Below are 15,614 nucleotides of genomic sequence, written 5' to 3'. Positions count from 1 at the left end.
AAATGCTGTTGAAGGGATATCTTTCTGTGTGAAGACTGTTTTGGGGCATTGAACGATAGGGTGGCGATAAAACTGTGAAGCCCGCGAACTGTATAAAGTGAGAGTTTATGTGCTCCTTAGTCTTTCGGAGGTCAGACATTCTTTCCTCACACTAACTCATGTACTATCGCGTTTACCTCTTTTTTTTTTAAAGTTTCGCTTTAACCCTTTTGTTTTTGTTCAATGCCACTGACAATGTGTGAGCTTCTGAAAGAAACGGTGATATCTTACCACAGTTTTATAATCTTTATGTTTTCTCTTTTATATCATCACACACGCAATGATGAGGGAGGTAAGTTTTGAAAACCCACCCAGTGACAACCCTCTCCACTTCGCGCGGGAGGCGGGTTAGAGATGCTTTCGCCGCTTTCTTATTGTAAGCTAAATCCTTAACTTTAAAACGTTTTCGATGATCGGGTTTACTTTTTGTGCAAAATTTACAAAACCATGTTTGTTTATCGTTTCGTTTCCACTACTATTTTCTCCCTTTGAAAGTGGGGTAGGTACGACGCTGACTACTCTGTCCACAAAAGGTACACCACTTGCGGGAGCGAGCGACCGAAGGTCGAAAACATCTGTCTCAAGTTGCTGTCGAATAAACCCATTGTACGTCACTCAGTTAACTGCTTACTCTTGTACGTATCTTCGCATAATCATGCAAGAACAGGAACATTGTAAGCGGTATGCCGTACCATCGGGCTATACCGCTGCTAATTTTATCTTGCATAATCGTTCTCTTCACCATATGTTTTTGAAGCATCTATAGTGCCTCTCTACCCCGCAAGTTTTTTTGCGGGAGTGTGTTATCGCGGGCTGGAAAGTTAACACAACTAAATAACGGGGATGAGTGGGTATTTTTTCAACCACAGCATGCCGTGCTGAACCTCATCCCAAAGTTGGTGTCTGCCTAACCAACACCGGTATGCTTAACAGCAAAGCGTCATCTGTACCAACAAATAAAATTTATTGATGACCGTATCAACGTGAATAATACCCCAGAGAATGCAATCTTCATCACCTTGGGCACGGAACTTATTATATATGCACAACGAGTCTGTGGAGGCAAGCAAACACAAGTATCATTAGAGGTGTACTAAAAGCATATGAAAAAACGAGGTGAATAAAGTAACGAACAGCAGCACAAAGTGAGTAACTTCCTTACCAGCGCGAGGGGATAAGCACGTTCCTGCCACTTACTCAACACGTTTTCTTTCTTTTTTTTTTTCGTAATTTAAGTGATATAGTGGTTGGTCGAGTGTAGTGAAGAAATAAACGTGCGGACACTCTTTTAGTTTGTAGGCCGAGGTAGCACTGATAATGCGCAATGTTTCTTCCCTCGGGGATAGTCACTCCTTCACTACCGAGAAGGAAAACAACCACTCGAAGCGGGACGGGTTTAACGTAGGAAATGCAGCGCCACGCTCATCAAGGGAGTGTAATGGTAGAGAAACGGCACCGGAGATTGTCCGTAATACCGCGAGGAGCACCGAACATCCGTTTAGCAGCGACGCGAAGCCGCTACCGTCCTCGGGGCTGGTTGGGGCCGCTGTGGGGCATCATGGGGGAGGGGTTCACTTACCTGGTTTTGGTGGTATCGGTCCCTGGTCACCACGCCCTGGAGGTGGCTATGCAATGAAATATGACCATCATTCTCCCAACACTCACTGCAACACTGGACGTGGGTTGCAGGTTGTCACACATCCTGCCAACTCCCGTTCTGCATCAGTGGTAGGATCAATGGAGGAGGAAGTGCCTCGTGTTTCGAACCAAACCACCACGAATCCCACAAGGGGAGTGTCGCTGCGCTGCTGGGTGCTGTTCCCCCTGATTGTTATCATGACTTGTGTGTACGCTATCTCTATAGCACTTGCAATCGCCCCATGGGCGCGGGCCTCTGTGGCGGTGATGGGGTCCCTGCATGATGTTGTCGAAGTCAACTATGTCACCCTTTCGGGGTTCACTCCCTTCCTGCGTATGACACGAATGGCGAAGGGGATAGGGAGCATGTATTTCTCGAACAATACTTTTTCGAATCCCGTAATGGATCATGCAATGCCATTAAAGGGTGGAATGGTCTCTAGCCTGTGCGTTACTCTTCGTGACGTAGATAAAAGGCGCATGATAGCATCTATCGGTGCATTCTCGTTGACGAAGAAACAAGCCGCCCTGTGTATCGCCTCAAAGAGTAATCCTGGCCAGTATTATGGTCACGTGAGTGAGGGAGGGATAATGAAAGACTTCTACTATATGGACCCTGTAACGATGGAGTACCAGCAGCCACTGAAACGGTATGAGTCCACTACCTCTGGATTAACGATTACTGAATACACGGAACGCTTTCACTTTGATTCCGTTGTGCGGATATGGAACGAGTCAGTGCGAGAAGGTCGAGAGATGAAACCGTCTGAGTACTGGGTTCGCCCGCGGTTCCCACCCACTTATGCAGCGTACGTCTATCCTTTCTTCGAGAGAGAGGACGATGGAACAGTTGGTGTAGGGTACATTTACGTGGGAATGCACACAGGAAAAATTAGTGTGAGGTGGCACAAGGCGTCTGACAGCGGTGTCCGCGTCATGCTTGTGGATCCCAACAACGAAAGCGGCCAATTCTACGTGTTTGCGAACAACTGGGGCCAACCGCTTGCGAATGTGAGCGATGAGTGGAAATCCGCTTTCATGGGTGAACCAATACGGTTCCTAAGCCCTGACGACGTCTCTGACCCGCTGATGAGCAAAGCTATCCGATACCTCGACTTGCAAGAGGCCGCGCGAGGCAAGAACCAGAGGTCGTGGTTCATGTACGGCGGGTTGGCTGCGGTGGCCAGTGCACATCACATTGTCACTGGCAGCGGGGTTGAAATGGTTGTTGTAGTTGTCACGAACCCCAGCTATTACCTGGGCCCGATTGCCACCTACGGGGGCATTGCTGGCCTTTCTAGCTTTGTAATGTACCTCATTGTGATAGCCGCTTGTTACTATTTTGTGGAGCTTTGCCTTCACCGCCCGCTCCGAAGTACGGAGGAAAAGCTGAGGGCCGGGCTAGTCAAATCTTCTGATGAAGAGAAGCAAAAAGTGATTGCACTGAGAGAGGTTTGTGAGCTCCACGGTGTGTGTAGTGTGCTCCGCCGACGCCTGAATGCGGTGCGGACATACATGCCAGACCGTGCTTTTGATTTAAGTGGTGCGGCAGCGAGCGTGTCAAGGAGCAAGGACGCATGCGCATCTGATCCTGAGGCAGCCTCGTCACCACGTCGATATGGTGAGGAACTGAAGCCTGTCGCCTGCAGCGTCGCCTACGTTTACTATACGCCCGGTAGAACGCGCAACCCCAGCGACGCCGTTGTGGAGCTGATGATGCAGATAGTTGTCAGTGCTGCTGCAGCCTGCGGTGGGTGCTTCGAGGTGCAGCGCCCAGACTACTGCATTGTGAGTTTTGGTGTGCAGTCGATGGACCGCGAATTCGCTGCTGAGGCGACGAGGGCCGTTGAGTTCGCGCGTCAAGTGGCCACGAAGCTGATGGCGCGGAGCGAAGTTTCTGGTGCTTATCGCGTGATTGTGGAGTCCGGTGCATTTCCGAGTGGCATCGTTAGCGGAGGTGGACGAAGTCGCTATGTGCTTCTGTGCCGCAATATCTACCGGCGGGTTGGTGATGCCCTTCAATCTGTGGGAGTCGCGGCAGCGGTCACAGAAGAGACAGCACTGCTGGTGCGTGGCCACTTCCGTTTGTTACCATTTAGGTCTGTTTTTCTGGAAGGCGAAGACGGTGTTTGCGTAACGTTGTATGAGGTACTTTCCGGGGATGCTGGGCAGCCGACATGGAATGAGTTTGAGGGCCACTACAACGAGGCGTACGATATGATGGTGCGTGGCAACTACGTCTCTGCACTACGATTGCTGGACAAGGCCATTTCCGTGGGGTCGGTGACCTTATCGGGGGAATCACCTTCGTTTATGTCATTGCAACCCCAACGTCTTCGTGATGAGTGTGCTGCGCGTGTTGGGAGAAGAGACCGCACACCGTTTGTTAATCAATTACTTATCGTCCCTGATAGCCTGAACAGCAGCGCAACGAGCCTGATATCTTCGCCGCCGCTGCTGAGTGGTACTGGAAAAACCTCTGGTGGAAGCTCGTCACCGTGTGACGGTGGCTCCCCGCGGACTCCGTCGGTCTTCGTGGGGGAGAATGCAGCTTCGACACTGAATGGTGAGATACCTCGTTTTCTCGAGGACTGTCATGGGAACAGTTGGCAGCGCTCAATCGACCCCATTCATGAGGGTGCCAACTCTGTAGGCGTAGCGTACATGGGAATGTCTGCCACTGGGGTACTTGCTTTGCTGAAGCTTTACCCTCTAACAGAACTTGGAGAACGCTTGACGCGTGAGGAATTGGACGTTGCACTGGATAAAGTGCTTCAGGTTGGGGAAAGTGTCAGCCTTGTGCAATGCTTGTCGTATTGTCATGTCCCCCCTCACGGCGTCTTGCTTGTTTGGGAGTACGTCCCCGGTGGTACGCTTCGTGATCTTAAAGTGCGATATGGCCGGAAGCTACCCGCCGCCACGGTGAAGCGGCACGTCACCTCTCTGTTGCGAGGACTCGCCTGTCTCCACGAGCGTGGCCTTGTTCAGGGTTGCCTGTGTCCTGAAACAGTTGTCACTTGTGTGGGGGGCCATTGCCGATTGACTGGGGTTCTGCTTGATGCTGCACCTTTACTCAAGCATCAAATGACTTATTGTGTCAGTCCAGAGGAAGCTCGTGGCAAACCCCAGTCGTGGATGACAGATATGTATGCCCTTGGGTTGCTTGTTATAGAGATGTTGAACGACGACTTCCCATGGCGGTGGACAGCTAATGCACAAATCAGCCGGTCACGTAACGAGTTACTTGCGGTGCTTTCGGACCACGAGGCGCTAATGGAGTCGCTGCGTGAAGGTCTTTTGGAACCTGTACCACCTCCAGAGGATGCAGACCCGACAATACAGTTAGTAGTTTCTTCGTGCCTCAGAATCGACCCCGCACAGCGGAGGGATGCGGTCTTCCTTCTTCAACGTGTTGGTGGCGTTGTTGCCGTTGATGCATGAAGCTCTTTCATATACGTTCTCCTCTGCATCATTTGTAATTTTTTGTGGTTCGTATCCTACCAGTTTTGCTCATGTGGGGGATATCATGTGCAAAAAGGGTCAGTCTTTGTGCCTCGTGATTTCGCTTCTATTTTTGGTTGGTAGTTTTGGTGAGAACAATTTTTGGTGCATTCGTCTTTGTTGGTGTTTTGCAGAATATGATGATCTCGCATACTATGTGACTCATAGGTAGACGCAAAATATGGCTCAGGGAGAGGGCCAGTACCAAAATAGTTTTTTTTTCGCCTTCTTCTTTAGTATGCTGTATACCCCTTTTGCTTTTCCTGATTAAGGGGAGGATATATTTGGGGCACTTGTGTTGTGGGCTCCCACCTTTTCTTTAATACAGGAAATCAGGGACCCTTTTTTTTTTTGCATGTTAAACAATTGTTAGCGAGTGGGATAAATGTTTTATTCAGGTTTGTCGTCCATGTTTATCAAACTAGTTTTGACGAGTGACAAAAATTGTTCGGTCGGTGATTGTTTGGCAGATAAATTAATGTTATAAATGTTTCCCCTCTTTTCGCTTTAGAAACACCCCTCAGGGAAGTGATTTACTCCTTTATGACCCCCTGTAAGTAGTTTGCTCTGAGCGGTCAGTGTCTGTCACTGGTTTTTTCCTACTCCAAGAATGCATTTAATATTTTGTATTGGTTTCGTTGACGCTTACTTGGGTGGTGGTTCCAGCATCATTGGACAAAGATGAGGATTTATTTCTAATATCGTCCAGTACCAGTTTTAGACGTTGTGCACGCTGGTAGCGGACTACTTTGTGAATAATAGAACAAGTGAATGAAAGCTATGCGACTGGCATTCAGAAAGATGATTATCATTTTACCATTGTAAGAGCGATACACTTGTTTGCACACCTCTTTTCTTAAGTAGGTTTTTTTACCACTTGCGGTTCGAAGTGAAGCGTTTTAGCATAAGTGAAGAAGGGGATCTTTTGATGATCAGCATGAAGAGCAGAGTGCCCTTAAGGAAGGGAAGAGGGCCTCGCTCAGTTGTTTCATATTCCATCCTCTTGTGATTTCTTCTTCTCTTCTTTTTTTTTTCGTGCACAATAATGATGCCTTGCGGTGAGGAAAGCAAGGGGATACACGGCAGAATTCCCTCGCTTTTTTCTTTCTTTCTCAAATATTATCACGTAAATAGGAGAGAGAAGTACGCACACTACGAGGAAACATGACGGATCCACAGGAGGATAACATTTTCGCCCGCTCTGCAATTCTGCGCTGGGCGGCAAGCATTCTACGGAGTGAATACAGCTCTTTCACAGATATTGCGGCAAAAGACGTTGCAGTGCTCCTTCACGCCATTTTCAACAACCACGCAGGTGAAAATGAAGAAGACGGTGGACCTGTCGTATCTCTCCATGACATTCAATTCTGCGACAATCCCACCTCTATGACACGGTTACTTAATGCGAAGCGAGTGCTCTCTCTTGTGCAGTCACTTAGCTCATCTCCGGCATCAACAGACTCCGGCGGCAGTGGCAATGAGGGTAGCCGACTTGTTCCTACAGGAGTGGGAAACATGACGGCTTGCGCATGGTTAGAAGGAGATGCATTTGTAGAAGAGTTAAAGATGTGGCGCTGGATCAGGGATGCAGCCTTCAAGCGTGGTTTAGAGGCGAGCGAACTCGAGAGACGAGTGCATTCGTTTCTGGGGACTAGAGTTGACAAAAATGTTATAAATGAAGAAGGAGCAGACGCTTTATTATCGAGGAAGCGCCCCCGTGGGGAGGAAACTTCGGGTGCAACCTTTACACGTGATATGGAGGCGGCGGCAGGTGTGAACGCCGGTACGGCGTCGTATGGCGGCAGAAGCAATGGGAAGGGTGTGTTCAAGAACTCAGATAGCAATGATGGGAAACTTCTCCAGGAGGGCCAAACATCGGAGGAAAGAGATGCTCAGTCGCTGCTCAATATCACGTGTGATGGTGTGGAAGCCGCCCCAGGACTTCTAAACGTACTCGAGGGCGTGATGAAAGAACTCAATAGCCGGAAACTTGCGGGTGGCGAGACGACTTTTCAGCATGGTAGCGATGGTTTGACATGTGAACCTCATACGTCAGAAAACCTGCGCGGCAGCGGCTCAGCGGCCAGTGAGTGTTCCACTTGCCCTTCCATTTACGCATCCGCTATTCAGCAAAACTACGTAGCAATTGAAAGATTAGAATCTCTAAGAAACATGGCAGTTGCGGCATGTTTAAAGCGAGATGCAGCAGGTCTTTTGGGTTTCCTGTCACTTGCATGAAATGAACTTTATCCCTCCCGCGGACTGGTCACATAACTAGAGGTTAAATAGACCTATTTAACAAATAATTTTTTTTTTGAGTGGTGACGCCATTATTTTCCCTGCTTTTCTACCACACTACCTGAGTTTCATTTTTTTGTGCAGATTTTGATGATGACGATGTTCTACTGACTAATTTTATACGCTTGCTTCATTTTTATTTGTTTTTCCTCAGACGGTTGTCTGACGAGGCCACTACATTGCTATCGCGTATGTGTGGGGAATGAGAAGGATGGAGCGATATCTTACCGTCAAGCAAACTCGTCTCTTTAGTTTGCAGCTCCACCTTGGGTGTGGTGCGGTTATGTTTCCTCGTGTTTTATTAGCCGTCATATCTCGTTACCCTTACCGCGTGCGTGTGGACATGTGCTTGTGGTTTTATACAAGTAACAACCTGGAAGGACTTGCGCTGTTCCTTCTCCTAGACGTGTTGTGTACCACTCCATGTAGAAGGTTGTTTTTTCACAGTTTGTTGGTATCTTCAGTTTACACACCAAAGGACATCGTCTTGGCCATCCAGCAGATCACAAATTAAATCCGTTCAGCAATGGTATTAGTTAGTTTTCATTCGATTTCTGGAGTAAAGTTTTGTGTTGTGTTCAATTCGTCATTGAAGTTTTGCTGTTTCATTCTTGTCTTGTACCTTCGAATGCAGTTGTCCTCGATGCGAATTGCAGAAGATGCTGCGAACATAATGAAAGGGAAGTGTCCGACTTTGTTAGTGATAAATTCGCTGTTCGGGAAGAAACTGTTGCTATTTTTAAACAATGCTAAATATTCTATGAACAACGGAGTGCACTCCTCTGTACAAAGTTTTCTTTTTTTCGTTTCTTGTCGTGGTTGGGGATAATTAGCAGGTTGTAGAGGAAACCATACAAGTAGCGGCATCCCCCCTCTCTATCACCCGTAACCAGATACACGCTAACATTACACACGAGTAGGGGACGTAAAATGTTACGCAGAGCTGTTGCAATATCACCCTCTGCTACAGTTGTTGCCTCGCGTACGTCGTCACGGCACTCATCCACCGGTTCGAAGGACTTATCAAGTTTTGGCGGGAACCGACCGCACCCCCCGGCAATACAACACAATGAACCCATCACGCCCATGGACTTTAACCCGCATATTGAGTGGTTTGAGTACCCCAAAGAAGTATTCGACCCAAAATATCCCTATACGCGTGAGGAAAGTATTCGCATGACTGAGGAGTCGTGGGAAAGTACAATGGACGAAATGGCAAGTCGCTACGGTATGCGGTTGAATATGTCCACGAAACCCACCTTTTGGATGGCATGGAGTCTCATGTTTATTTACTCCTGGTACACACTTTGGGGGTGCTACCGCGCCATGGGAACGGAGCCGGGGTGGACTCACTTTCGTAGCGTTGTGCTTGATCAACCCAACGTTCCCACGCTGGAGGAGGACGACATTTACTTGGACCAGTGGATTCGGCCTGAGATTAGAGAGAAGCACGCAAAATATGAGAGATTTTGGAATTGGAAACCATTGACCAAACGCGATGGGGCGCAAACGAGCTGGAAGATTCCTATGCAATACCAGGATGAATCGGAGTGGCGGCACATGACGAGCGCGAACTAATCGACTGGGCCACGAGAATGGAAAATCTGCGTTGCTGTTTCTGGGTGTAGTGTGGTAGCTAGCAAAATGATTTCACGCTTAGGAATCGGTGAACCGCCTCTGATTAGTGAAGTGTGTGTTGAGTTTCTGGTACGTGGAGGAGATGGCAGGTCCTATAGTTACGTATAATTTTAGCAGTAGTTTGTGCCGCCCTTTTCGTGGGGCAGTAGTTTTAGAATTTAGCACGCGCAGTGGCATTCACTGAAGGATATATATATATATATATTTGAGGGGCGCACAAACCTTACTGACTTCTGCATCTTCTTTCCCAGTGTGGGGTTGAGTAAACAGTGAAAAAATACGACTGGATTGATGAGACTTGTAAAGGGTTCCAAACAGCGACAGCACAACATGGTTGACAAAAAATAAAAGAAATGACGCAGTTGTAGGTCACGGGGAAGAATGCACTCGTGGGCTTTGCAGGGATGTTGTCGGTGTAAATGATTAGCAAGTGCAGATGTTGGTGATAGCAGAAAAAATATCTTGGCCACCGCATTTGGAGGTTAGTGTTTTGAGTCACATGTGTGAAGAAATGTGCTGGGGCCCCAAATATCGTGAAAAGTAGTCGATGTTTAACCCGCAGACTGAGTGTGTTTCCATGTAGAGCTGGAATTTGCCTATTGCAGGGGGGGAAGTGAGGTTACTGCATCTGGTGCACGCACATGTCTCGCTTGTGTTTCGACTTTCTTTTTTTATTTTTTTACTTGCTTCCTACCATCCTACCTACAGTATTGAAATTCTTCCCCCAGATACGTTTGCCGCCGGTTGCGGGACCGTGGAGAGAGGGAACGGATTAAGTGAGAAAAACACACAATAGTAACGGCAGATGAGAGAGGCATTACATAAAGTGATTTTTCATCGGCAGTTGGGCTAGAGAAGAACGCGGGCACATATACAAACATTCGTTCGCTGCACGGACACACCAGTATATGCTTATATAAATATATATGTCTGTGTGTAGGCGTACAGAAAAAAAGATTGCATGTTGCCTTCTCTCTTGTTGCGTCTTCTCTACATCCTTTTCCCGTAGGTGATACGTAGTTTAGGCGGCGCTCACCCGTTGACGTGTGGAAGGGGACAGTGCTGCGCTGCACCATCACTGCTTCTCTCCACTGAAAGTTTCGACGGTAGGGAAAGGAAGGGGAGGGATTTGGGAGATTCGCGTCCACGGCGTGGGTCACGGGGGTTTAAGTGCGGTGAACGACGATCGTTAAAGAGGGGAAACATCCCACTTCACACTGGTTTCCTCAACCACACGGCAGTTGCAGGAACAGCACGGGCAAAACGGCGTGATAATATAGCACTGCAGCAGGCGACCGTATATGCAAATCACAGGAGTGCGGGGTAATGCGAAGCGCAGTGAGCCAGGAGAGAGGATGACGTCCTTTCCCACCTTGCCGCGTGTGGACCCACCCAATATTACCTCATCTCTGCTCGGCAAGAAGGGGGAGGAGAGAAAACAAACTAAACAGTATAACTCGCTTCTTGCGAAATGTGAGTCATTAGTGTCAGGTTGTCTTCCACTCGGAGGCGGCACTCAGCAACCCGACCGGAAATCTCCGGCATGTGTTGCACCGCAATCCACATCTGGACGGTTACCAAGCATTAGATTAAAGCCCGACCACACACCAACTACTGCGCCCATCGGTACAAACAAGGGGACAACTGGGCTAGGGCCTCCGGGCGGTGGCGCTAAGTTTTGCGGAAGTGCAAGATTTAATTCCTCAAATGAAGCTCCTGGTTCTGAGGGGTCGGATGACAGTTCCGAAGCTCCAGACACTTTCCCCAATATCTCTGGGAACATGGGGAGACCCTGCATTCGTTCGTCGATGTTAAAACAGGAGGATGAAACACCCGATGTGCGAGTGAATCTTTGCCAAAGATTTAGCACTGCCATTGATATGCTAAATGAAGAGGAGGCAGTGCCATGTACAGATGGGACTGAAAGCAACCTTACTAACGGTGATGAAAATCCCTTTAGTCAACCTTCGTTGGCAAATAGCAGTTGTTGCACCACCCCACGCAAGGGCGCCCCGCATTCTCCGAAAGACGGCTCCAATCCACCGCCCGCGGCCCGTTTGAAATCATGTGGAAAGCGTGTGGTTATTCGACGCACTCCAGAAACTAGTCGGCCTGGCACGAATGATTGCCAAACCTGTAAACCGTCTATGGAGGAGCTAAAGGTTGGTAGAAGGGTCTCTGTTACTTCACTGAGAATGCGTGAGGCCGAAAATGAGGAACTTGGGGTTCCAGACGACATGCCAATGGACGTCACGGTTATGAAACATATGATGCTGCGGGAAACGCAGAAGCGACAAACAAAGAAGGATGCCCCGTCCATATACTCCGTAACACTTCCATCCTTTGATGAAACAACAGGAAAACTGGGAGATAGTTGCTCATTTCCCAGTTCTCTGCCCGTGAGTGAGGCCATTGAAAAGGTGCTTTTACTGGAGCGTGGAGAGCAAAGAGTAAAGACAACAAGTGTGGGAATCACGAACTTCCTGAAGAACTTTTCAGAGAGCCATGAGATTATATACTTGTTCTTTTGGTATATTGTAGCACACGCACGTCGCGCCTCCTCTGAACGAGTTCTTATCGACCGCTATGTTAACCTGGAACACGTCTTTCGCACCATGTTTCCTCGCTATATGTCTGATCTACCACCTTTATCGGTGCTTGAGCAGATTGTTACCAGACGTCTGAGAAATGCCTGTACTGGGAGGAACATTAGTAGCGAGAGGAAGGCAGAAACAAGAGCCTTGGTTCTGGAGGATATTATAGCGATGCTGTCAGCACCTGAACCATGTAGTAGCAATATATTTAATATTGCTTCCTCCTTCGTGTTTGGTGACGCTGAAGAAGCCAATGAGAATGCGGACACTATGAAGAGCTGCACGGACACAACTCACCCAACGCTCGATCCGTTACAACTGAATCGTGCTGATAGGGAGGATGATGGTGGTAAGGCAGGTGCAACTGACGACACGAAGAGCCCGATGCACGACGGCGTGAAGGTGATGACGTTGCGGTTGGCAAATGCCATAGACACATTCACCGTTGCTCACGTTGAAGTGTGCGAACTGAGGAATCTTGCAGAACGCTGCTTTCACCGACTTGCCATGCTATTTGGTGAGTCCTTTGAACGGCTGCGGTCAGAGAAGGATAATGTCTTCTCAGCTTATATGATTATCGTGCCTCACGTAACATACTACGCTCTGGTTCACTGTTTTCCAAACGACTTCTTAGCAGGTCTTCTCAACGCCGTCATGCGTGTGAATATTTACCGTATATTTTACTACTGGTGCAGTGGTCTGGTGGCAACCTATGTGCGTTCCTCTGGGTGGCCGACACCGCGGCAAAGGAAAGGGGGAGCGCAGCCCTCTTTTGACCACCAGTCGCGTGGAAGCGGGGCAGATTTCAACGGGCTCCCTCCTATCAAACGAGGGAGTAGACCTCTTGACAGCGATCCGAACGCGGCCAACAGCACCGGTCCCTCCTCACCTCGTGGGGGTTCAAATGATGGCGAGCAGTCCACCGCAGCAGGGTCCGCAGCAGAGGATGAGCAGCTTGAATTTCTTGGTGATGACTCGTTTGATGATGTTGATGTAGAAGTGGTAAACGGATATCACAGGATAGTGCTGGAGTTCAAAAAGTACGCTAAGCACGTCAATTTTCTTGTTCAGAAACTTGAGCAGCGCACGACCTCCATGCACGACCGGTTGACGGAAGCGCCAAAGCAGGAATGCCCCGAAGGCAACTGCAACAAAAAAGGTGGAAAGTCCGTTTGCTTCACAGAGACAGGTGCGGACGCCCCACTTGGCACGAATAAGAGCGTAAAACTCGGTACCGGTGTGGTTACCGAGTCTCTAAATGATGACACGAAGGGGAAGACAGGGAAAAAAATTAGGCAAAACTCATTGGGGGGCCAGACAAAGCATAACGGCAATGAGGGAAACAATGTTCTACCACAGATATTTCCCAACGGAAAGAGCAGGGCTTCGGTCTCGTTTTCAGTAGGTGCTGGCAAGCAAAATACAAGCGGGAATAACAATCAGAGTGGCAATGACACTGCTGTCCGCGACTCTGTGATATGTAGTTTCCCCCTTGATGCTGCACTCGCAAAGGTGAGAAATTACATTGAAGCACACTCAGCCGCGAGTATTGCGCATGTGCCACTTCCCCCTTTAGATGACACATTAGAGGAGAAACCGACTTTTACGCTTGTGGAACACGACGAGAATTCGGCGGTGGGCATATTACCCGCCACCATTACGACCAATACCCGCAGCACCCGTGACAGAACTGTAAAGGTACCACTTCCTTTAAGCTCGCCGCTGTTCCTTCACTACGCGAGGCATCGGCTGCATCCTTCTGTACTTTCAAACTTAGGGGGTGTAGATGCTTCCAAAGTGAAAACATCGGCACAACCGAGCCCCCGCTGCTTTCCGTCCGGTACTCAGTTCGATAATAGAACTGCCTCACCAGGGGCATCTAAGCAGTTAACTGACGCATTTTCTAGTGGGGCTGTCACGCCCCGGTACATTGAGAACGGTGAAGCAACAAAGCGGACACCAATGACCCTTATTGAAAGTTCGAAAAAACCCATACGCATGACGCTAATCCCAGCCTCTGAGACGCATCCTCGGCCACTTCAGTTTGAAGGGTTGACAAAAGAAATCAGGAAAAGGCACATGCAGTTTGAGCAAAATATGGTTTGCTTGCAAGAACGGGAGCAACAACACCGACAGGAGTATAACAAGAATACCCAGCGCGGACTGAATCTTGCACATCAACTGCTCTCCGGTGTATTTCAAGAAGCTGCAGATACGGATTTGGGAAGGGCTATGAAGAACCGAAAGAAAAAAAGTGTTGCAACACCAAAGAAGTAAAGTTTCACATGTTCGTTTACGTGGGTGTATTTAAAATGTGTATGTGTATCACATCGGATCTGAGGAGGATGCGGGTGTGGTTGAAGGGGAGAAGGGGGTGTGACACCGAACTTTAACCTCTCTATGAGTCGACCACATATAGGTAAGTAAGCGCAAATGTTTATTTTGTGCCCGTATCAGATGAATAAATCCATATACGTACATATCTGTAGATACGTTTATATGTATTTCTGTGTATGCGCCTGCGCTTACGTGTGTTTTGTGTGTTAGTGCGCGTAGAGTGTGAAAACTTGTATGGGGCACAATTCATTGCCAGGTATGCTCTGATCGTGTGCCTGATTATTTTCATTACTTATGATGTACACTGTTTTTTTTTTCTATTTTCTTCAGCGTAATTATTTTGTTTGTTCGTTTGGGATTGTATCTCTGTGTATTTTCACAACTACTTTTTTCCTGCTGTTATCCCAACTGAAATGTACAATTTTTCTTCATCTTTCCCGAAGTATAGTGGGAGGAAGTGAGGGCCCAAATGGAGGTTAAGAAATGATTATTTTAACTTTTTCAGAACTTCTAAAGCACAAAACACTCCCCTTCCCCCCTCCACACAGTTATAGCTTTTACATAACAGCTGGGACTTTTTTTTTTCGAAGGAAAAAAAGAGGGAAAATCGTTTACAAAACTGTTCTATAGGTAAGTATACATATATATGTATATATATGTGTGTGTGTGTGTGTGTGTCTGTATTTAGGGGAATTTAATTTCGTTTAATAATGTGTTTTTGTCCTCTCTTTCTCTCTCTCTCCTTTTTTTTACTGTTTTTGTTCTCCGTGATAAAGTAATAAGAAAACAAATATAAGGGGGGGGAAAATATCACACCGTGATTCTTTTTTTTTTTCTTGTATTTGACGCCTTTCTTTCTTTCTGTTTCACGACCCAAATATTCCTTTTCCATTCCGTGAATGTTTCTTTCGTTTCATGTCATTTGCTTATTCACTGGATTAGATTTATGCTGTTTTATGTTTTTTTTTCACGTTTCTTTTTGTTATTGCCGTTTGTATCTAATTGTGTTCACCCCACTCGCCGGTGTCTGAGTAATGCGTGAATCAAAGAAACAGAAATCTACCAATAGCCGTCACTAACTAGAAGCAGCAATAACAGAAAAAGAAAGAGTTGGAGGGCAGAGAAACAGGTAACTTTTCCTGCTAATAAAATTAAAACGAGAACATAGAAGGGAGAAAGTTTTTTTTTAAAAAAAAGAAAAAGAGGGAATAATTTGGGTGTAAGCGTTTATATGAGGTTGGATATGAAATTAATAACATATTGCATTTTTTGTTGTTGTTGTTCTTTCAAATAGTGATGATGGTGGAGTGGGGAAATGCAATGCGAACTTGTCGATTACGCACTTCATCAACTGAAACGAAATTTCTATATTGTGCTCTGCTTACTTACTTGCACTCCTTCTTGCCGTTCTTTCTGGTGTTTTTTTTTGTTGTTCCCCCTTCAATTATGGTGTATCCAACAACGCAGGCACAAAACAACTGTCGGTTTCATGTACGTATATATATATATATATATATATATATATATGATACTTTATGTGTGCAGTTTACAGCTGCTGTTCTCTCCTAC

General features: G+C 47.3%; 4 protein-coding genes across 4 annotated transcripts; all 4 read left to right on the top strand.

Annotated features, from left to right (window-relative positions):
* Nucleotides 1–1,356: 1,356 nt before the first annotated feature.
* On the top strand, nt 1,357–5,118 carry TEOVI_000703900 (protein kinase, putative; the record flags this gene model as incomplete). Its single annotated transcript, XM_067220671.1, has 1 exon — nt 1,357–5,118. The coding sequence occupies one exon, from the start codon at nt 1,357–1,359 to the stop codon at nt 5,116–5,118; it is 3,762 nt and encodes a 1,253-aa protein (XP_067076772.1).
* Nucleotides 5,119–6,342: 1,224 nt separating this feature from the next.
* On the top strand, nt 6,343–7,416 carry TEOVI_000703800 (uncharacterized protein; the record flags this gene model as incomplete). Its single annotated transcript, XM_067220670.1, has 1 exon — nt 6,343–7,416. The coding sequence occupies one exon, from the start codon at nt 6,343–6,345 to the stop codon at nt 7,414–7,416; it is 1,074 nt and encodes a 357-aa protein (XP_067076771.1).
* Nucleotides 7,417–8,406: 990 nt separating this feature from the next.
* On the top strand, nt 8,407–9,054 carry TEOVI_000703700 (uncharacterized protein; the record flags this gene model as incomplete). The annotated part of the gene is made up of 1 exon (XM_067220669.1): nt 8,407–9,054. One exon carries the CDS (start codon nt 8,407–8,409, stop codon nt 9,052–9,054), a length of 648 nt encoding a protein of 215 aa, XP_067076770.1.
* Nucleotides 9,055–10,415: 1,361 nt separating this feature from the next.
* TEOVI_000703600 (Protein of unknown function, putative) lies at nt 10,416–13,985 on the top strand (the record flags this gene model as incomplete). Its single annotated transcript, XM_067220668.1, has 1 exon — nt 10,416–13,985. The coding sequence occupies one exon, from the start codon at nt 10,416–10,418 to the stop codon at nt 13,983–13,985; it is 3,570 nt and encodes a 1,189-aa protein (XP_067076769.1).
* Nucleotides 13,986–15,614: the final 1,629 nt, after the last annotated feature.

This window comes from Trypanosoma equiperdum, assembly GCF_001457755.1.
Source record: "Trypanosoma equiperdum strain OVI genome assembly, contig: ctg_1192, whole genome shotgun sequence".
Lineage (NCBI taxonomy): Eukaryota > Euglenozoa > Kinetoplastea > Trypanosomatida > Trypanosomatidae > Trypanosoma > Trypanosoma equiperdum.
Note: the sequence above shows the minus strand (reverse complement) of the source record. Positions and strands in the feature narration are given on the sequence as shown.